At 37.1% G+C, this 24,009-nt stretch overlaps 1 protein-coding gene across 3 annotated transcripts in view; it reads right to left on the minus strand.

Moving 5' to 3' along the window:
- The window catches only part of LOC306862224 (RING finger protein 145-like), a 24,970-nt gene extending 1,212 nt beyond the window's left edge, over positions 1 to 23,758 (minus strand). The window contains exons 1-12 of one of the 3 annotated variants that reach the window (XM_079404959.1): positions 23,567 to 23,730; positions 20,444 to 20,661; positions 14,926 to 15,034; positions 14,630 to 14,721; positions 11,935 to 12,170; positions 10,661 to 10,836; positions 8,411 to 8,551; positions 8,112 to 8,294; positions 5,307 to 5,454; positions 3,692 to 3,745; positions 2,378 to 2,734; positions 1 to 1,702 (exon numbers count right to left, since the gene is read on the minus strand). The exon at positions 1 to 1,702 is cut by the window's left edge and continues 1,191 nt beyond it. In XM_079404959.1, coding sequence (XP_079261085.1) covers positions 1,283 to 1,702; positions 2,378 to 2,734; positions 3,692 to 3,745; positions 5,307 to 5,454; positions 8,112 to 8,294; positions 8,411 to 8,551; positions 10,661 to 10,836; positions 11,935 to 12,170; positions 14,630 to 14,721; positions 14,926 to 15,034; positions 20,444 to 20,627 — 2,100 coding nt within the window. In that variant the 5' untranslated portion in view covers positions 20,628 to 20,661; positions 23,567 to 23,730 and the 3' untranslated portion in view covers positions 1 to 1,282. Of the gene's footprint in view, positions 1,703 to 2,377; positions 2,735 to 3,691; positions 3,746 to 5,306; positions 5,455 to 8,111; positions 8,295 to 8,410; positions 8,552 to 10,660; positions 10,837 to 11,934; positions 12,171 to 14,629; positions 14,722 to 14,925; positions 15,035 to 20,443; positions 20,662 to 23,566 lie in introns of all 3 variants that reach the window. The other 2 variants (XM_079404960.1, XM_079404961.1) reach the window with 2 other exon arrangements.
- Positions 23,759 to 24,009: the final 251 nt, after the last annotated feature.

Here is a 24,009-nt window from a genome sequence, read left to right on the forward strand (position 1 = left end):
AGGCATACTGAAAACTATTCCGCTCTACAAAGGCGAAACTCTGTACCTACACCAGCACTCAAATTGAGAAAAAATTAGGTTTCTTGATTGAATTTCTGAATCTGAGTATAGTTGTGCCAAACCCGTCTGTCAAAGATATCAGTTTTTAAGAGCCTATTTTAGTAACTCAATTTTCACACAAAACTAAATGTGTAGTTACTACGTTGGGCAGTACTCTGAAATGTCTTTGACCAGCAATAATGTGAACAGATCATATGAAATGCATCCGTGAGCTGAGAGAAACGTAACCAACCTAAAGGGACAGTTCATTCTAAAAGTCTAAACGGTGTCATCCTTTACTCATGCCATTTCAAATTTGTACAATGCTCTTTTGTGGAACACAAAAGGAGAAGTTTAGCAGATTATAAAAAAAATATTTTAATATTTTAAGTAACAACTTCATATTGGTCTGTTTCCTACACAGAGTAATCCAAGCTTTAGGATACTTTGAATTGTATAAACAACTTGTACGGAGATATTTTCACAGTATGGAAAAAAAAAAAAAAAAAAATACTTCCAACTTCCAAAACGGCGAAATGTAAACTGTAAAATCATAACCGTGGAATGTTAACTTGCAAATGCGAGATATAAAGTCGGAATTATCTTTATTATCTGTGGCCGAAAAAAATTGCAAGATGTAAACTGCCAAAAAAGTCCTAACTGCAGAATGTTAACTTGCAATAGCGAGATATAAACTCACAATTCTGAGAAAAAGTCAACTGTGCGTTATAAACCCATAATTGTGAGATTAAAAGTCGCAATTGCAGAAAAAAAAAAGAAATTGCTGACTTGTAAATTTAAGAAACTCACAATATAAACCTTTTTTTATTCCATGGTGAAAAAAAAAAAAAAAAAAAAAAAAAAACTGTCAGATGTACACTCAGAATTGAGAGTTAATATTTCGCAATTTTGCCTTTTTTTTTACATTTGTGAGAAAGTCCAAATTGTCAGATAATTAGTAGCAATTATTTTTTATTCTGTGGTGGGAACAAGCTTCCATGTTAACAGCCTTTGTCCCCTTTTCATTATATGGAAAAGAGCAGCTGGAACAAATTTCTAACTATCTTCTTTTGTGTTCCACAAAAAGGGTTTGGAACGTTAAGAGTATGAGTAAATGATGACAGAACTTTTATTTTAGGGTAAACCATCCCTATCGTCTTCTAATGGAGTCCTCAATATTGGCAATATGAAGTGTCTGTGGCGACACCTAACAGGCTGATAAGAGTTGAGGGTTGTCATTTGCTCATGAAGAGGAATGGACATCTGACGTGCACGAACCATCATTCAAATCCCCATCTGGGCTGGTGCTGCTCTCTGCCGCTATATCGCATTCTTTGGGCTGGATTTTCGAGCTCCCTGACAGCAAATCCGTTCCAAGCTCTGGCTCAGCTGAGGTTTTCACAGGAGGAGTGTTTTTTGCTTGAGTGCCTTCCTCAGTGTCCAGCTCAACCTGTGGTTCACCCTGCTCCTGTTCCACATCTGCTGTGTTTTGATTGGCTGGTGGAGTGCCTTGGTTGGCGGCACCTGGAGAGCTCGTTGGCTGTAATTGGCTTTTGAGCTGGCCGTGGCACAGAGGACATGTTTCTTGCACATACAGCCACTTCTTTAAGCAGGCAGCGTGGAAAAAGTGGCTGCATGGCGTGATGACAGCAGACTTCATATCCTGCAATTGAAAGATGGAAGTGAGAAACAATGTTTAAAACTAGACAGCCAAGATAAGAAGTGAAATTATAAGCATGTTGACAAATGAGGAAATGGTTTAATGGCTAGCGGTAGCAAATTCAGATTCAAATGGCAGTGAGCACAGGCAACAACTGTTCAAGATGGTATTGCTAAGTATGTGCAAAACTAATGAAGCTTGATATCAATAAAGATTTCCACATTTGGTTACAATTCATAATCTCTTGATTTGATTAAATTATGATTCCGATTTATTTGGGTATAATGTTCATTTCAATAAAGACTTCAACATCCATGAAAACTTTTCAGAGCACAAATGGGACTTCAGATTATTTTTAAAAAATGGTTCTTCTAAGAACTGATCACTGAAAGCTTCACTGAGGAACCAAAAACCCCTTTTGGAACAATTGTGAAGAACGCATAGTAAACAAATTCTCTCTCAGTTACATAGTAACTGAAACCCTCTAACTTGGTATAGAATAAAAATCATCATTTAAAACATTACATAAAAACCTGGCCCATATAATATTATAACATTTTAAACTGATCAACACTTCAGTTATGAACTCCAGTGAAAGAACACAAAAGTCTTTTTGAATGATTCAAATGAACTTATGTTGTGAATAAATGCACTGAAAACATCTTAAACACTCCTTACCTGAAAGCATATAGAACAGATGTCATTATGTTGCTGGAGTTGTAATGCGGAAGCAGTGGGCATGCTTTGGATCTTGTGAACTGCATCTCTGCGCAACAGGAAGCTCTGCCAGCCCAGCTGGGCCCTTAGCCACACGTTATAATAGGAGTGAACCAGGATGATGGTGGAGCCCATTACAGTCCATTCTCCAAACAGGGTCTCTGAAACACCGTAGGCCACCACGCAGACAGCCACCAGAAACTCCAGGAGCCGGTAGGTCCCATTGACACAGTAGATGACTTCATCCATGTTCTCAACAGGAGCCTTACGAAACTCTTCCACCATGAAGATGATGTAGATCAGAAGTGTACCAAGAACCTGCGAGTGTAATCCATTATATCATATCATATATTAGACACTTAAATTTATATGCATTTGTAAATGTATACATTATATATAATTATCTATGCAAAATATTTGACAAAAAAAAAAAAAAAAAAAAAAAAAAAAAAATTCTGCCTCGGAAACAGTATATATTTCTTTTGCAATAACAAAAGGTAGACAACCCATCATAAATGTCCCGTTACTAAAACACAAAAACCTAAGTAGCAGAAAACTGTCACAATTAGGGATGCACCGATATGAACATTTTGGCCAATACCGATAATTCCTTACATATGAAAGCCGATACCCGATAAGTTGCCTGATATATCGAAATCAAAATTTTTATATAATTTTTGAGAGCTTGATAACAAAAATAAAAGTCTCACCATTAAAAGCTACTGAACACTTTAACATAAATCAAAGATAAAAGCAGCCTTACAAATAAATAAAATAATGCTTCAATGCAAACAAGTCACTTGACAATATTAATTGCGTAAAAAAAAAAAAAAAAAAAAAAAAAATCTAAAATCATGTACCATGCATACATTAAATAGAATAGCCTCCACACGGACAATAAAGAAATGATTTTAGTTAAACCATATTGTTGATGAAAGTAATTACAATAAAAGATAAAGCAATAATATAAAAAATAAGATAAAAATAACAGTGGTTATTATTAATATATTAGCAGTATATTAATAATATTATTATTATTAATATAATATTAACATTTATAATTTCATGATTTATTTAGTGTTCTCGTTATAGTGTTATATATGACAGTCCCAATCATAGTTATTTACTGTTGTGCGCTGCTTTTTGAGCTGCGTGCGTTGCGCTAAAGATGATCAACGGCAAACTGTGCACTATTTACCCTCTATTAGCTTAACCAAACACATTCTATAAATCAGATATGTATAAACACAATACAATTGCACAAGCAAACTTAACTGTGCTAGTCATGGTGTAGCTCCGTTGTAGACATGCTGTTCCCGTAGCAACGGGCTAAAACACGGGTGCACAAAAATTCCATAAAATTATTTTACAGTAATGTTCTCAATATAATTTTATGTAGCCTATATGACAGGCTTGCCCTGCACATGTTGCACTTCACTGTATTTTCCTTTTCGAAGCGATTCCAATAACATTTCATGCAAGGTGGTTCAAAAGATCTCAAATCTCACGGTTCGGATCATATTACGGTTTTTGAGATAAAAAAATGAAAAAAATTTAGTTTCAAAGTAACTTTGCTTTCCATAAGTACTTCTTCGATACCACAGCAAATATTCGTAGCCTGAGAAAGTTCAAACATTATTAATGAGACAAGTAAAAATGAGAACAAATACACATTACAAGCATAGATAAATACAACAGAACAATGTTACAAATAAAGTCAGTAGTATTTTGTACAGAGATTTAATAATCAAGTGTAAAATAATACTGCATAGCGTTCACTGTATAAATTAAATATAGATTTATCTTTGTCAAAAACTTGTTGTTTGATGAGCATAATGACAGCAACAGGTATGATTAGGCTGCCGTCCCTTAGCTTTAAGACCTGACGCACGGATCCAATATAATGATACACATCCGATTTCTTTCTCAGCTGTTTTCGTTCACTTAAGACATAACCGACCGCTTTTACCATACAATTGATAAACTTTCACTCTATTATGGTTAAATTTTGCAATTAATCCGCGGATCACATGCGTGCCGAACCGTGGGGCCTGGGCCTATACGGATCAACTACGATCCATTCAACCACTATTAAAAACCATCATGGCAAACAGTGTGCATCTAAATTGTTTCTGAAGGAAATAATGCATTATTTATCTGCTTTAATATATCGGCTAAATTTTCTTATTGGTTCATAACGATAAAAATGAACATTTATCCGCCGATACACTACCAGTCAAATGTTTTTGAACAGCAAGATTTTTTATGTTTTTAAATTAAGTCTCTTCTGCCTATCAAGCCTGCATTTATTTGATTTAAAACACAGAACAGTAAAATTTTGAAATATTTTTACTATTTAAAATAACTGTTTTCTATTTGAATGTATTTTAAATAGCCATTTATTCCGGTGTTTTCAAAGCTGCATTTTTAGCATCATTACTCCAGTCATATGATCCTTCAGAAATTATTTTAATATTCAGATTTGCTTCAAAAAAAAAAAAGTTGAAAATAATTTTTCAGGTTTCTTTGATAGATAGAAAGTTCAGAAAAACAGCATTTATCTGAAATAGAAATCTTTAATAACATTCTTTATCATCACTTTTGATCAATTTAAAGCATCCTTGCTAAATAAAAGTATTAATTTCTATAATAACTTCTAATTATAGAAATTCTAAATATTTCTCAACATTACTACTTTTGCTGTATATTTTGATCAAATAAATGCAGGCTTGGTGAGCAGAAGAGAATTCTTAAAACATTAAAAATCTTACTGTTCAAAGACTTTTGACTGGTAGTGTATATTGTGCATCCCTAGTCACCATGAAAATCAACTGATATTTACTACTATACCACTTCTGTTCATTTGTATTGCTGTGTAAGGTTTGTGTACCTGCAGTGACGTGAGGATGCTGGAGGAGATGATTATGAGCAGCCAGAAGTCCATACGGAAGAACTGGCAGATCATGTAAGCCATGTAAGCAGGGAAGACCAGCAGGAAAAGACATAGACTCACTGCTCGGAAGTGCTTCCACAGACTCCTGCAAAAACCCAAGACAGAAGAAAGGCTCAACATACAGGTCCTCAAGACCAAAAAAAAAAAAACACATATCGACCCAGACAGCCCTCTTCAGCGTTCTAATAAATTTATATCCGGATTAAAAGGCCAATCTAGCACATTTTTGCATGCATTTTTTTTTGGCATGAAGATGTATACTTCAATTTTAAAAACTAATAAGTCAAAAATAACATGCCCGTAGTGCACATCTCTTAACATTTACTGTTTTATCACACTGTCACAAGACTTTTTTGGAAGCTAGTTCCATTTTGAAATTAAATTAAAATAATAATTTAAAAAAAAAACGTTCCAACCATTCAGAAAATGTGCACTCTTAATAATTTATTACTTATTAATCTTATATGGAACTGACCAACAACTTCTGTGATTATGTCATTTAGTAGCAAATTGCAGACCTGCCAACCTTTGAAATTTTTTTGGAGTACCACTTGTGAGATGGCAACCGTGGGGGGTACTTTACACTACTTTGCCAACTTAAATGCTTGGTGAATAGGCAAACTGGCTTGAAAATTATGTAGTGTTAGGATAATGTTATTCATGTTAGATATTTACCAAAGGTCTGCACACATACTACAGCTGCACGATTCTGGATAAATTGAGAATCACGATTTTTGTCTCAGACAGAGATCACGATACTCCCACGAAACAAAATAATGTGTGACAAAATATCATTGCTGTAGTCTATTTAAAAGTGTTTAATTTGAACGAATTATTAAACATTTAAATTAATATGTATTTATAATATATTTAGTTCATATAAAAATTATGAAAAAGTGGTTTGAATGATTTACTGTCTCACTCATAAATACTTCACTTTTTTCTTTACTGGACGAATCAGCGTTTTTAAACGAATCTCTTGATTCAATCACAAATACATTTTTTAAGTCACTTGTCTCCACCTAGTGGTGAAACAATGCAATCAACACAAACGTTATTTGAAGCGCCAGTTAACTTTCAAAAGGTCTATTTTGATCACTACCATAAACATCAGTGTTTATATCTGAACTATTAACTTATGAATGACTGTAATACAGAAATAATACTGTGTAGTTGAAAAGGCTGTTTGTGAAGCTGTTACCCAAACATGGTAACTGTCTGCTCTCTCAGCAGCCGAACACAGATTTGAATAGTTCGGTAAGACTTTTTTAAAGGTTTATTAGACACGGGCGAAGCTCTAGTGCAAATATATCAGTATTTATCCAAGTACGTGCACTTTTTTGGACTAAAAGCCCTAAGATCTGACTAAATATGAATATGTGCTTTTATTCTATTCATAGTTCGTCTAGAATATCAATGCGATAACGTCGACTCCAGAGGATTAAGTTAACAACTCAATATTGTAACTTTCCACATCCACCCCAACCCGTTTACCTTAGTTGTAAGTACCGTGTGTACAGTCCTCTTTTAAGATATCAGACGGCCGTAGTAAAAAAGGTACGAGACCGAGCAGGATTTTGTTTTGCTGTCTATTTGCAGTCTGTTTTTAATGATAGGTCTACGCATTTGTCAATCATCCCACTGGTTAGATGGGGAATGAACCCAGAGCTCTGATTGGTCGAAGTGCTCTTTCTTTGCCGTTGCTTGATTGGTTTGTGCTGCACAAAGGCGTCAGCAGGTTTTTGCGTAGTTTAAAGTGACAAATCGTACCTGCGTACTTTGAGGTCAAAATGCGTGCCCGCTACGCAAAATGCGTACAGGTTGGCAGGTCTGAAATTGAAGAAGATTGTTTTTCAAAGCACTTTGTGAATTTTCTTACTTCATATACAAAAAGAGCAATACTCTGACACAATGATGATTTGATATTTTATAATAGCGATGTTATAATTGTTATTTTATAATGTCAAAATATAAAGGAAATTGTATAAATGGATGACTAATAAGCAAATAAGTGCTCATCTGCTGCCATCTACAGGTTATAATGGTGATTTGATGTATTTTTTAATTTTACATAAGTGTTTGTTCACCACAGTATATTTTGGTCATCCCATTAAAAATAAGGTGCTGGAAATAGTTGTGTTAAATGCTTGAAAGTCATTGAAAATGGCTTGAATTTCTCTCTCAAAAGGTTGTACAAAACCTGAAATGAATGTAATAACATTTGACTATTTCTGCCACAATACCATGGTTTCAGTTAGCGTTACTGCGTCTGGGTTTTTACATCAGTGCTGTTTGATCCATTTATAAGAGAGAATTCTGTGCAGAATTTGAATGAACCTCATTAGATCTCACAGCAATCTTTATTCATTCTGTGGTGAATTCAAACGATTCTCACTAGATCTCGCAGCGCTGTGCTGTAACAGTGTCGAGAATTCAAATTTGGTTCCCGAGTAAAGATGTTCTGAGCTCGGACAAGTTCATTTGTTTTGCGGTCCGAGCTGATAAACGGTCTGCACTGCACAGCTCAAACAAGTAGCGGGATTTTCTTACGCATTTGTTTCGTTTTATGAGTTTTATGATGCCAGTGTGACCGCTCACAAAATTTACTCGCACCGGCAGAAAACATTATCGCAAAATGCGACCATTTAGTCGCAGTCTGGAGCCCTGTGTCTAGTCTAAAAGTTGCAGGAAAGCTGTATTCTGATCAGGCGTGAAGTATGCAAGATGTTTTGAGGCTCTTACTTGTCTCTGGAGGCCCCCAGTGTCAGAACTATGGGGTCAGCAATCTCCAGCATGGACTGCAGAATGGAAGCCACCACGACGAAGAGGATGATGCTGAGGAGGAAAGCTCTGTGAATGACCTGCAGCTCGATGAGCCCAGTCTGAACAGCCAAGATCAGGAGAGTGATACCCTCCGTCATGCCCCTGAAAACCAGATGAGAAAACAACTACTGCATACACTCTTATCTATATACAAGTCCCTGCAAAAAGTTGTTTTGAAATGGAGCACTGTAAGCATATTTGGGTTGGACGTTCCTCACCTGTGCATGGCATTGTCATTCATGAAAGCTCTGTAACCCTGTAGGTAGAACTTGCAGAGGGTGAGGACGCCCAGCGCCACAAAAGACACAGTGAAGACCAACCCCAGCAGAGAGTAAGGAGTACTACAGCACTCAGCGATACTGCAGAGAACACACAACCAACAAAACATTTACATACTGTATGTTACATATTGTTAAACAGTGACTTGGATTTCTACTGCCCTATTTTCCGCTGTTCCAAATCCTTGTTGCAATGGATTCTGGTTTATATCTAGCCTAGGTACGTCAATTTACAATTCAATTAAATTAAATCACTTAATCATAAACCTAATAATTCAATATGCTTCTACCACAGTGGTATATAATCACCAGCATTACAGGATGTGCAAAATCTAAAAGGCTATTAAGCAAGATTGTAAAATGAATCAACACGATAATAATTTCATTTGGGATCATTTTATTTTAAATGGAGGTTATTTTGGCCGTTTCATATTCTGTCATTGAGACTACCGAATGCACCATTTTTAAATGGTATGATGATGCTCGCTGTATTTTATTTTAAAACATGATCACAATGTTTGCCATTAACATTATCACCATTTAAAAGTAAAACGATCCCAAATGTAACTAAAGCACATAGAGCTGTGCCAGTAAGCATGACTAACTGCTACCACCAGCGGTGATACGACAAAACTAGTTTTTGCCCACAAGAAACACCTTTTTACATGAACATCATGATATGTAAAGTACAAAGCTTTGTTCACAAGAGAAATAATTGGTTAGAAGGCAAATGTTACATTGCCACAATGGAAACATTTGGATTCAAGCTGAATGAGAGAGGTACATGAGCCCATAAATTTAAATCAAGCTTTGTGTTCGGTTTTGCACGTTGGTTGGCCATTTGAATTTCCACAAATTTAACACAAATTAAGAATTTGTTCCCATGACTTAATTTGTTCACTCATTTTAATTAAATCATGGCCACGTTGTACCTTAGATTTAATTTAAACAAATTAATGGACTGTGGCCACAAATTAATAAGTGGTAGGAACTAATTAATATTAATATATACTTACTTTTATATCCATTTTTTTCAGCATGTCACTCCATAGTAGGAGTATTTCACATGCGTCGGTATTCAGTTTCGCTTTTCCTGACTTGCTTTCTTGTGCGGAAGATATTCACTTTTCTGACCATTTACAAATGGTGTCAGTTGCTTTTGAATATTGGGAGGATACATTTCTATTTAATGCAATTTTAAAGTTTGGATCACATCAAAAGCATAATTTGTAAAATGTGAATTATTCGTGCAAGTGATCCAGCCCATCACTGTCACAGGCCTAATGGTGCGTTCACACCGGACGCGACTTGCGCGAATAAATCGCGCTATTCGCGCGTAGTTGGACGCGTGAACATTTTGGGTTTACTCGCTTCATTCGCGCGTGAAATTCACTGCACAACAGACGCGAATTCGCGTCATGGGCGGGGCTTCTGCCAGGGGGCACAATGACTGCCACAGAGAGCATATGTATAGAATTTGGCAAATAAAATCAGCCCTTTATGTGCTATGGAAACACTGGACGCGTGTATTTCAGCCGAGAATGTAGTTGTTTAAAACTCAAATCTGCGGTTTATTTATAAAAACAGCCCCTATTTGAAAATGTGCTTCGCCGATTTCGGAGCCGTGAGCTCCAGGCGATCACCGGGCGCTCGTGCTCATGTATCCCGAAGAGAGGAGCATAACCTCGGCTAGTCCTTCTGACATTTGCCGCTGGCTCTGATGTCTCTGTAGTGGATAAACATAAGATATAATTTGTTTTGGGTAAATCTAACAGGTAATCTTTGGTCTATAGTACAGCTCCGGATACAGCTACGATGATTTAGTCCTCTATTGTTGTTTTGATTTCTGCCTTGCTCATAATCACGTCACTACTAGAGCAAGCTCCTGATTGGTTAGCGCGGCGCCTCATTCGCGCGAATCGCGCCGCAGGATGTCTATTCGCGTCTTTGCATTGACTTAACATGTAAATCACTCGCGCTTAACGCTTCATTCGCGTCTGGTGTGAACGCACCATAAGTGCTCGCTTCTTTTATTCTTGTGTGTCTGCGGCATGTTTTGTGCACGAACACACTGCGCTGAATCGATCGTCAATAAGTTTTCGATTGTCGATTAATCGTTAGCATCCATAATCTAGACGCTAACCTTCGTGCTGATTAAAAACAGTGAACTATATGTTGCAGCAGTCAGACCTGGTGAGGAACAGGAAGAGCAGCCTCTCTCGGGAGGGCGGCTGGTCCCGTGTGCTGAAGTAGGTGTAGATCTGCAGTGCAAACAGCACCAGCCAAAAGCACATGAAGAGAACAGGCAGAACCAGCTGATTCCACAGAGACATGCCCAGAGCCAGCAAACCATACACCTCCACCACCTACAGAACACAGGAGAAAGGGGATGTTACCTAGGGATCAAAGACTGGCTGGTAGGATGGGCAAAAACAACTTCTTTTACTCCACATTATTCACAAACCAAGAAAGTTTAATATTCAAAATCTAGGGGTGGGCGATATGACCAAAGACTCATCACAATTTGATCCACTTTACTTCTCAATAACTTATATATATATATACACACACACACACACACATACATACATACACACACATACATACACACACCTCTGACATTTATTTTTGTAAATGTCTTGATAACATTGAAATTTCACAATTCTCCTCATCAATTTCAATATCACAAAAACACTAATGCTAGCCTAATAATGCAAGTAAAAAATGCTCACTGAAGGCAATTAAAGGTGCTGTAAGTTTTTGACTCTTCTAAAAGCCAAAAAATAACATATTTTTGTAGATATTTAGGAAACATGTTATGTTTATATAGCTTTTTCTTTGAAAAATAATGCTATAGCCAGTCATTTTAACAAATGATAAGAAATGTTTATTTGACACCAGATCTGCTGTAATGATTTCTGAAGGATCAAATGATACTGAAGTTCAGCCTTGACATAACTGCAATAAATTTAATTTTAAAATACATTAAAACAGAAGTTTTAATCATATTTGGCAATATTACTGTTCTTACTGTACTCAAAAAAAAATTAAAACCAACCCCAATTAATTAAAAACCAACACAAGGTAGGGTATATATTTTTCAAAAATATTTATACAAATTTGCTTAAAATAAGTGTTAAAAAATTATTAATTTAATCTCCCATGCAGAAAAGCAATTTCACATTTGAAAAATGCACACAATGTTGGCAACGATAGCCTTGTGGGCAACGCGCCGATGAATAGAGTCATTGCGCTTTGGGTGTCCCGAGTTAGAGTCCAAACTCGTGGACCTTTCTGATTCTGTCCCCTCTCTCGCTCCCACTTCCTGTCTAGCTACTATCCTATCATACTAAAGCTAAAAAATAAATCTTAAAAAAAAGAAAAGAAAATTCCACAAGCACATGATCCCTGGATTGAGGGGGCGACACATCTTACCCCACTCTCTACACCCATGACACTCATACCTGCACCAGCTCTCTGTAGGCAGTTTTGGCCAGATTGTACGGCACCAGCAGGTTGGAGGCGATGAAGTAGAGCACCTCCAAACCGGTGAAGATCATAGCGAAGCGGTTGATGAAGACGATGGTCTCCAGGGGCACGAGGCACAGTCTAGCCACTAGGGGGAGCAGGTGTGCAGAAAACAGCCAGATCTGTTTGGTCTGCATGACGCAGGAACACAGCGTACACACCACGACCTGACCTGAGGGAGAGGATAGGCTTACTGAACAAACACTAACTTACAGACTCACTGAACAGAAATACATCACACTAACACACATCAATGTTTCCTTTAAAGAGCTGCTTAAAACTTTCCCAGTGGGAGCGCCCACAATGTGATCTGCTTTGCCATGTTGACAGGGAAAATAAAAGACATCTGTTCTAAAAAAGGGTTAACTACTGAAGTTATGTGTCTATCAGTTTACTCTTTTTCCACTGGAGGCATGAAGCTTTTGCATTTAGATATGAAGGATCAAATAATTGTTTAAAAAAAAGTTTAATTTCAAATGAATAACTGAATGCCTTTTCTTTTCAACTTTGTTGAATTGCACAAATTGTGTGGTGGTGCTGCCAAAGGGGATGTGACATGACATGTCACTTGACATGCCTAATCAAAAGGCTAATAGTTGTTATCTTACATCTTCATTTGGCTGGTAAGCAAAAGAACACAGATTTTGCATATGAATGTTTTCTATTCAAATAGTTTAATTTCACGTAAAATGAGGAAACTGCCCTGCGGTGCTGCTGTCTTTGTGAACTGTGCTAAATGTATTAATGTATTGCAGTGTGATTCTTCTAAATTAATACAGAGATTTTCAGGATTAAATATCTGGATATAAAGTCCGTTCTGAGGTAAATATTTGATTAAAAATGACTTAGACTCCCCAATCTTTTCCCCAGGATTGCAAATATATTTATAGATGTTACACTTACAAAGAGACATTTCTACCAGTTGAAATATTTTAGAGCCACTTTAACAGTATTTTAGGGGAAAAAAACTATGATGTTTGATTTTTTTTTTATTATTTCCATGACATTTTTAAACATTTTTGTAATTATTACTCGCAAAAAGTAGACAGATTTTATCTGTTGTGAGATTGGCATATCTACAAAACTTATTTTCCAAGAAATTTCTGTGATTTTCCACGATTTACCCAGGATATTATTAAACATTCTACAGATTCCACTTGCAAAAACACTTAAATTCAAAACTTTTTTTTTTTTTACAAAAGTATTTTACAAAAATTCTATTATAGGGCTTCCATGATTTTTTAAAACCCGTATTTTTCATGGTTTTCCAGGAAAAGTCAGAGAATTTGTACATTGACTTCTGTAAATTGTGACTTTGCTAAAATAGTTACATGTTAGAGAGAAGTACAAGTTCTTGTGACGTCCATTACTTCCTGAAAGTATGAAAAACGTTCCTTGATACAGAACTGAGCCAAAATGAATTTAGCTATTTCTGTTCTACTGCAGAGAGTTACTCCTGTTCTGTCTTACTTCTCTTTTATCCAACTTTTGAAGCCATGGATGACCTGTCAAACTGATATTCTATATGCCACCTAGGGCTGGGCGATAATTCGATAATGATAATTATCACAATATAATTTTACACTGTGTGCTGCGAGACAGTCAGAAGGCTCTTCAATCTACACATCGCAATCATTTACTAAGGATTTAGTGTAGTTAACGCTCACTGCACCATGGTATTGTGGCAGAAATGTGGGATATTCACATTGAATTTTATTACAGGAGTAATGGTATATAATTATAAGCTATATCATATGTGCATTTATACTGAATGTTTTTAGACTACTGTTTTTCATACAAATAGGCTACCTAAAAGCCATGGTTATATTTTTACCATGGTATTGAGGTGCTATAGGCTATCTGTGGTTTTAACGGTGTTTTTGATTATTTAAAATGTATGCTACTATGGGAGACCAATGCTTAATTTAAATAAAAAAAAACACTTGGTCAGAATAGATTTAACCATATATAAAACTGAGGTTGCTACATTTTTTACAGATGCTACTGATTTTGATACTGAACAAAAACTTACCTCTGCATCCTAACTCAAGCTACTATCAAATGTGCATTTATAAGAGACAAAAAAGCTATATTATTATTAATATTATAAAGGCAACCTAAACCTTTTTCTTGATTTGAAACAATAGGCTCACTGACATGAAAAAAAATATAATATATCATTTTTGTTTGGCCATATCGCCCAGCCCTAATACCACCTCTATTACATATGTTGATAAAAGCTGATTAGGTGACAATGTCTTGGGTTTTACTACCTTGGGATGAAGTTTCAATCTTTTAAATCAATTAAATTAGTTAGAAATGTATTCATGGAAAGGTCTGGTTGCATGCCATTCCGTTTCTAAATGCCTCATTAGTAAAACTGGAAGTATTTCATAGGGCCTATTCATTAGCAAATAGAGCACACTGAGATCTGGTTTCTTCTCTTTCGGTTTCAGTGTTCAGCAGTTAGCAGTTCAGCAGTCAGGTCTCTTCTCCAGCATGGGTGGGAACCGAAGTTCAGTAACACAACACCAGCTGCAAATAACTAATCTCTTATAATGCTTCAGGGACAAATGCAGCAGTAAAGAGAATAAAATCATGTTGTTTTGGAGCTGATGATGCAGGACGTACCGACGAGTGCTGTGGTAAAGCGGTTCATGGACAGTGGCTCCAGGTAGAGAGGTCCTTCGAAACCTGAGTCCAGTTCCCCACATACGTAATCCCTGCAGGAACACCAGTCATTGAGCACTGTTTGTTGTACAGTCATTATAACTACTAAACACAGTTGCATTAAATGTCAAAATGTGTTAAGCGCTCATTTTTATTTGTGCGTGGGTGTATACAAAAACTGTCAACGTGTCAGCACTTCAAACCCAATGTGCCATTGTGTTTTATAAGATCAAGCATGGGGTGCTGTGAGAACAGACCTGGAGAGCTGGTGTCCAGCGAAGAGCAGAAGAGCTGTGAGCACATAGAGGTAGAGCTGCACCAGATGCTGCCGGGGTAAAGTCAACAACACCAGACTGAGGATGTAGCCTGAAGAAAAGGGAGTCTCAATTACTGACAGGAATAGTGATATACTGATATACATTCCATTAGATAAACTAACAAACCATGTGCTTTTGCAATCTTGGTTTCACAAAACAAAAATTTAATTTTTGCCTTTAAATTATACATAAGTGTCAATGAAAACTAACAGCACCCACAAGAAAGGAAAATGTTTTAAAAAATGGAGTTAAAAAGCATATACCAAAGGTTTAAATGAAAAGGGTTTCATTTAATGTCTCTAAAATGTCATGTGGTCTAACCAATAACATTATAGAAATAACATTTTCCCTACACCTTGAATGCATGCGAGTGTACATCTTCCTGTTGCGTTCAAAAACTGGATAAAACCTTAGCATTAGGTGTCAAACTGACACTATCAAGAAAACTATATATTCATGCACAAACAGAAAGCCTCTACTGTAGCTTGTCAAAGACTAAAAAATAAGACATCATGTAATAATTCCCATCTCTTTTATTACATTATTTCTGTTGTTAGGTCAATTTCATGCATATTTTTGTTCAAAATTAGCTGTACAGACTATTTTTTCATCACTACTTGTAACAACTAGCTATTTGCACACTGAGATACAAATAACTACAAGCAAGTATAAATAGTACTTACTGTAAAAACTAAGTAATAATACAAATATATTATGCCAAAATAAATTTATTATTTTAAGTAAATACATTTTTGTAATTTAAATTAAGCTTTATTTTGAAACGTTATTCTGATCAACAACAATACAAGACTAGCTCCGTGTTAAGAGATATTTAACCAAATTAACTTGCTAACGCTGGCGATTATAAAAACAACACGTGAAACAGAAAGTGAGATGCAGCTCTGGTTTTTACTGACAGTACTCATTAAAAATGCTGAAAGATTGTGTTACAGCAAAGGAAAAGGTATTGATTTCATTCAATCCCATGGGATTACACAGCATTGTGTTTAAATCACATAAAGCCTATAACTAGAAACCAGGACTTAAACTTTAGGGTCAGAAGATGGGTCAATAACATTATTGGTGAGAACTTTATTGTAGTGTGAGATCCACCCTGCTAACTGTGTCAGCAGTATCTGTAAGACACACTAAACCTAAAAGACTGTTCAGGCCGACAGGAAGTTACATCAAACACCCTGACGATTAATCTTCTAGGCTGGCCTGCATATTTCCACTAGGACAGCTCTCTGCTGCAGATATCTTTAGCTGGATGAGCAGGTCTGGGAAAGATTCTGCCATAAGCAAGACCTCATTTGTCTCCGGCCTGCAAGCAGTTGCTCTTGTTGTGGTTGTTTATGCCTGCTGCACCAAACATGCAGAGAGAATCCAGCACATTCAAATAGGAAGAAATCTAATACACTGCCCTGGACAGCTGGGTGAGGATCTAGCTTGCAAGTGATCATCTATAAAGCATTTCCTCATGCTTAAATCATTCCGGATAGAATTAGACATTAGTCTATAAGTGTATGTGTGTGTGTGTGTGTTAGAAGCACAGTGAAGCTGTTCTCTCCATACTGACTACCGAACAACGATTATGCTTATGTAATAGTTAACTCAGATATCCAAATGCTACAGACTTTTTTTCCCCTTTCAATTAAAGCTAAATATAAAGTAGGCTATCCTAAACTAGGCAAGTAAACATAACTTTTTAAAAGTCTATTTCTATAATTAACTTACATTAAAAAAAGAGTTCATTTTAAAATATTAATCATTTTATCCTAAATACCCTACGCATTGTAGACGTCACAATAGGTTTAAAAGATACAATGCATGCCAATATTTGCCTAAGCATGAATGAATGTTTCTGATCTGAAGTGTGTTTAGTGGTTTAGTTTCTGTCATCATTCAGTGTGTGTTACATTTTACGTGTTGACTCTATGTGCCCATAAATCAGCGTCAATGAAACCTGCTCGGTTGGATCGAGTGTCCAGAACAGGTCACGCAAAGAGAGGGAAAGGGAGGAAAGAAAGGTGCGGTAGAGATGTGTACAACTATTTAAGGCATATATATTGCCTATAGAACTGCAGTTCTGTTCATACAGTGTTTAGCTGGCGCTCCTAGAGTCGCTGCGCTGACGGTTTCCAAGTAGGCGTTTTGTATCAAAATGTATCAGGTGACGGAAGTGTGGCATCATGTCACTGGTCCACAACTTACGTTAAAATGAATGATGTATGGTCACATTGATGCTGCAAATCACCGTCAGTGTCAACATTTAATGAAGAATAATAAACTAACTAAAAGACAGCCTTTGACTTAAGCTCACTAAATTTATTGCATGCCTGTTTATTTCCAGGCAGCTAAGAACATTTTTAAGTGATGGATATGCATGTTTAACTATAATGATTTAAGAACACGCATCCCTGTCACTGGATATGCAGCAGTCGTTTCAGGTTTGTACACTCAGAGATAGGGTGCTGGATAAACGGAGTAGTCAAAATAGTATTTGCAATGCAAAGGTAGCAGGCACCTGCATATCAGACACCGAAATGCACTACTGAACGATCACTAAAATATTAATTATTTTTATACAGATGAATTGACATTGTTAATGCAGCCCTACTACAATGAATCATTCATACAAAAAAATCATTCTTCTAGTGTTTGATGATTGAGACAATAACTTCATGTCAATAAGCACAAAAGCAATGCCAATGCCAGATACCAATGGGAGCACAGAAAATGATTTGATATAGTTGGATATGCAGCCATAATCTTAATACTGTAGTATAACAAAATATTGTGGCCCAGATTTACTAACCAGGGAAAATGCCGATGTGAGCGAAAAGGCTGATCTACTGACAACGTGCACATTAAAGAACACACAACTGGATCATTTTCATAATGAGCAGCGCAAATTTTACATTCATAACATGTAAAGACATTTCAAAAGTTCGTGTTTTAATTTTGATGATTAGAGCTTACAGCTCATGAAAGTCAAAATCAGTATCTCAATATATTCAAATATTTATATTTGAGTTTTATTAAATGACCATCTCTACAGTATAAATTCAGGGAATCTCTTGTTTTTGAAACCACAATAATGGATTAGACTGCTGACTTGGCAATGGTCCAGAAGACAATCATTGATGCCCTCCACCAAGTCACAGAGGGTCATCACTGAAAGGTGTGGCTGTTTGAGTGCTGTATCAAAGCATATTAAATGCAAAGTTAACTGGAAGGAAGAAACTGGGTAGGAAAAGGTGCACAAGCAACAGGGATGACAGCAAGCTTGAGAATACTGTCAAGCAAAGCAGATTCAAACACTTGAGAGTTTATTGACTGAAGCTTGAGTCAGTGCATCAAGAGTCACCACGCTCAGACGTCTTCAGGAAAAGGGCTACCAAGCCACTTCTGAAACAGAAACAACGTCTTACCTGGATCTAAGGATAAAAAGAACTGGGCCCGTATTCATGAAAAATCTTAGTGCTAAGAGTTGCTCCTAGTAACAAAATTCTAAGAAAATTCTTAGAAATGTGGGTGTTTCCTCTTAAAATTAAAGAAAAGATCCTAGTAAAGAAAAAAGTAATTCAGAAAGCATCTTAACCCTTAAAAGAGGTCTTAAGGTCCAAAATAGTTTTTAAGGGGCTTAAGAGTTTCTTTAGCAGTGGAGAAAATGGACGAAGCATGAAGAGGGAGAAGAAATGCGTTGCACACAATGCATGACAGTGAGTTAATAAGACGCTACACATTAGCTCGTGCAGGGATCATGTTTGTGACCGATCTTTTTAAAGACATGCTAACATCTCCGACACCGCGCTGAAATGCCATAGCGCAAGAAATGGACGTAATCACTACATTAACATATTTGGCAACTGGAAAAATGCAACTATGCAGCAGTGATGATTTGGGTCTGTTACAGCACTTATTAGGCTATGTCTCTGTTAATTTCCTATAAAATACGGTAAGTATGACAGCATGGTAAATAAAAAAAATAAAGAATATATATACATATATAATGTGTGTGTGTGTGTGTGTATGTGTGTGTGTGTGTGTGTGTGTGAGAGAGAGAGAGTACAGTAAAATAGGAAAAATTACGCCTGTAATTTCAAAGTGAAGGCTTATAATATACCCTACTCTTAAAAGTGCTCTTTTATTTCCTTCTTGTCAACCAACCAATCACAGTCTTTAAAAGAATGTGTCATCGCTAGCAATGGGGTCAGCCCCGCCTCCTCACTAAGATAAAAGTTTTTGTCTTTTCCTCGCTCGGAGTTGCTCTCAGATTGGTCCTGAATCACTTTTAAGCTAAGACTCCTAGTTAGAAAAGCTCTCTAAAAGGATTCTTAGAATCTTCAGGAATACGGGCCCTGGACTGTTGCTCAGTGGTTCAAAGTCCTCTTTTCAGATTAATTTCAATTTTGCTTTTCATTTGGAAATCAATGTCTGGAGTCTGGAGGAAGACTGGAGAGGCACAGAATCCAAGCTGCTTGAAGTCCAGTTTGAAGTTTTCACAGTCTGCTGGTGTTTGTCCATTGTGTTTTATCAAGTCCAGAGTCAATGCAGACGTCTACCAGGAGATTTTGGAGCACTTTATGCTTCCATCTGCTGACAAGCTTTATGGAGATGTTGATTTCCTTTTCCAGCAGGACTTTAGCACCTGCCCACACTGCCAAAACCACTTCCAAGTGCTTTGCTGACCATGATATTACTGTGCTTGATTGGCCAACCATCATGCCTGACCTGAACCCTATATGGAATCTATGGTACATTTTCAAGAGAAACAGTCGATCCAACAATACAGACGAGCTGAAGGCTCAATAGTGCCACAGGCTGATCGCTTCCATGCCATTCCTCACTGATGCTGGAGTTTGTGCGATAGGAGCCCCGACAAAGTATTGAGTGCATAAATGAACATACTTTAAAGAACTTGAACTTTTCTGCTTTGCAAATCCTTTTTTTGATTGATCTTAGAAAATAATATTTTGAGATACTGGATTTTAACTTTCATGAGCTGTAAGCGCTAATCATCAAAATTAAAAAAAACTTTTGAAATGTCTTACTTTACATGTAATCAATCTAAAATATATGAAAGTTTCACTTTTTGAAATAAGTTACAAAAACATTGTTTAACTATTTTAATAGGTTTTTCACGATATTCTTTTTTTTTATGTTTTACATTTGGTGAAGAAAATAAGTGCAACTTAAGTGTTGCAGCTATGGTATTATGGGTGATATTTTACTGGTCCAAGTAAAAAAGCCCACCCCTAAGTCTAGATTAGACTCTATAAATAAAAGCAAAAAACTAATAACACAACATCATTCATGCTTTCCCCCATAAGTAATGCCCAAGAATAAGAAAACTAAGACTTTAAGGAGTTCTTTTGAAGAGCATTTCCAGTTCAATGTCATTCAGTGCTTGTTGTATAGACAGCGATTGGTTCCTTGTTGTGTTTGGACCTACCGACATAATGCAGGTACAGGGCAATATATTTGTACTGGAAGAGAGGGTTATTGTTGAGACTGCTCCTCTGGATCTTCTGGAAGAAGGAGCTGACGTCCCAGCGGTACAGCACCTCTAGCAGCATGATGCTGGGGATCCGCAGACCTACGTTCAGGACCGCCTCCACACGGGCCTTCATCGCCATGACCAGCAGGGCACCGAACAGGCCTCAACCTAAACTGAGAGACAAACATGATTTTAGAGAACAACAGTGCAATCCTATTAAAACCACAGTTTTGCAGTCTTTGAGGAACTAAATCAAGACACTCTGATGAGGCAAGTTTATATTTCAACCAGAAATTTGACCAAATAAAAAAATAAGCATCATAATAACAATAATAATAACGCATATTATGCATATACACATATACATATACACACTCACAGTGGGGGAAACAAGTATTTGATACACTGATGATTTTTCAAGTTTTCCCACTTACAAATTTTCATCGTAGGTACACCTCAACTGTGAGAGACAGAATCTAAAAAAAACTGAAAATCACATTGAGATTTTTAAATAATTAACTTACATTTTATTGCATGAAATAAGTATTTGATCACCTACCAACCAGCAAGAACAGGTCTGGCTCTCACAGACCTGTTAGTTTGGCCGTTTCTCAATACCAAGTTCGCAGAGTCTGGACTTCCGTCCTTTCGAGTTTGGACTTGCCAAGTTCGACTCTCGAGGACGGGAGGACGAACTGAATTCTGGGTTATGGCCCGTATCAAGTCCACACAAGTCACCTCTCGATGCATCCTCGGTAAAAGGGGCGGATCAAGAACACATCCGGGGACTTGAACTGGACTTGGCTAGATGTGAACTTTGAATTGGAACAGTACTTGGGCAGCGACTGATGACGTTTCACAAGTCCACAAGAACACAAGTACAGACAAGTACACATATTGAGAAACGGCCTTTGTCTTTAAGAAGCCCTCCTATCCTCCACTCATTAACTGTATTAATTGCACCTGTTTGAACTCGTTACCTGTATAAAAGAAACCTGTTCACACACTCAATCAATCAGACTCCAACCTCTCCACTATGGGCAAGACCAAAGAGCTGTCTAAGGACACTAGGGACAAAATTGTAGACTGGGATGGCCTACAGGACAATAGGCAAACAGCTTGGTGAGAAGGCAACAACTGTTGGTGCAATTATTAGAAAATGGAAGAAATTCAAGATGACTGTCAATCTCCCTCGGACTGGGGCTCCATGCAAGATCTCGCCTCGTGTAGTATCAATGATCCTGAGAAAGGTGAGGGATCAGCCTAGAACTACACGGGAGGACCTGGTCAATGACCTGAAGAGAGCTGGGACCACAGTCTCAACGGTTACCATTAGTAACACACTACACCGTCATGGATTAAAATCCTGCAGCGCGCACAAGGTCCCCCTGCTCAAACCAGCACATGTCCAGGCCCGTCTGAAGTTTGCCAAAGACCATCTGGATGATCCAGAGGAGGCATAGGAGAAGGTCATGTAGTCAGATGAGACCAAAATAGAACTTTTTGGTATAAACTTCACTCGCTGTGTTTGGAGGAAGAAGGATGAGTACAATCTCAAGAACACCATCCCAAACGTGAAGCATGGGGGTGGAAATATCATGCTTTGGGGGTGCTTTTCTGCAAAGGGGACAGGATGACTGCACCGTATTGAGGGAAGGATGGATGGGGACATGTATCGTGAGATTTTGGGCAACAACCTCCTTCCCTCAGTAAGAGCATTGAAGATGGGTCGTGGCTGGGTCTTCCAGCATGACAATGACCACAAACACACAGCAAGGGCAACTAAGGAGTGGCTCCGTAAGAAGCATTAAAAGGTCCTGGAGTGGCCTAGCCAGTCTCCAGACCTGAACCCAATAGAAAATCTATGGAGGGAGCTGAAACTCCGTGTTGCCCAGTGACCGCCCCAAAACCTGAAAGATCTGGAGAAGACCTGTATGGAGGAGTGGGCCAAAATCCCTGCTGCAGTGTGTGCAAACCTGGTCAAGAACTACAGGAAATGTCTGACCTCTGTAATTGTAAACAAAGGTTTCTGTACCAAAACCTCCACAATCTATTATATCAAATACTTATTTCATGCAATAAAATGGAAATCAATTGTTCAAAAATCATACAATGTGATTTTCTGGATTTTTTTTATATTCTGTCTCACAGTTGAGGTGTACCTACGATGAAAATTACAATCGGTAGTGTATCATACTTATTTGCCCCTCTGTATGTATGTGTGTATATATATATATATATATATATATATATATATATATATATATATATATATATATATATATATATATATATATACACACAAACTGCCTTGAGTATACATTTTCATTTACAACTCCGGTGTTCGTTTAGTGTTGATAGCAAATAAACATTTAAAACACACAAACATATACAACACATAATAATACAAATGTCTGAATATGACATTATCTCCAAACAAAATCATAATATACTTCCAAAGCCACAGCAATACCCTATCTTTAAGAAACCATGGGAATTACCAAGGTACTTTTCGGAAGTGGAAGAACGACACACCTACTTCTCTTATTACCATCGGATGAAAAACCACTACACTTACATAACCATACTGCTTCAGTCAACAATATAGTCAAATAATTGTGCTGTGACGAAAATATAGTGTTGTAGTTATCGTATTTAAACTCACGTGGACTAGTTATTTCCACGCGTGTCGTGTTAAACGTGTTTGAACTCCAGTAACCCCGACACATCAACTGCCACACAGTTTAAAAACAGGACGCCTGTGAAATATTGAAAAGATAAACAAATATTGCATCGTTAAGACGACAGAGCACAGGTTTAACCTTGAACCAGAACATTAATGATTGACTTTCACTGGCTGTGCGGAGTTTGTGTTGACTAAAGGCTATCGTCTTAATGCTAATAATTAGGTAAACTTTATATTTAACCGCTTCAGAGGCCTTAAAACACTAACAAATAATGTTTTTGAGGTAAATGTGTTAAATACGTAGAGTTAAATTATTTTAAAATGCCCAGCTAACAGTAGCATTGCAGAACTGTGCCCGTTATTCCCTTACAAATATTATAAAATAGACTTACACGTTGGTTAATCACTTCACGCTGTTAGATTTCGTCTCTGGATGAGCATAAACCATTTTTAGCTCAGACGTCTCGATGTTATCCGTTTGTTATGGTCAAATTAAAAGCAGTAGAGACGGAGCATCTCATTTCACTTACTCCATCAGGCAGCCATTACGCACACTGTTTGAATGCGCACCGCGCATGCGCAATTCTGAATAACGGAGATTAGCCGCTAGGTGGCGCTCGTCTAACAGCAATTCTACTATGGCGAAGGCTTGGCTATAATTAATATTTTACTGACGAATACAGTAGAAATGTGGCAAGCAGTTACTAAGTAAATAACGTAATTAAAATTCTTTCAAATTAAAATTTGCTTTCTCTAGAAGTTAAATAGGGTAGTGCTTTTATACTTAATGCAGGATCATTAGATATAATCAGACATCGCGCATATTTGCTTATCA

This window comes from Barbus barbus (genome assembly GCF_936440315.1).
Source record: "Barbus barbus genome assembly, chromosome: 43".
In the NCBI taxonomy this organism is placed as follows: Eukaryota; Metazoa; Chordata; class Actinopteri; order Cypriniformes; family Cyprinidae; genus Barbus; species Barbus barbus.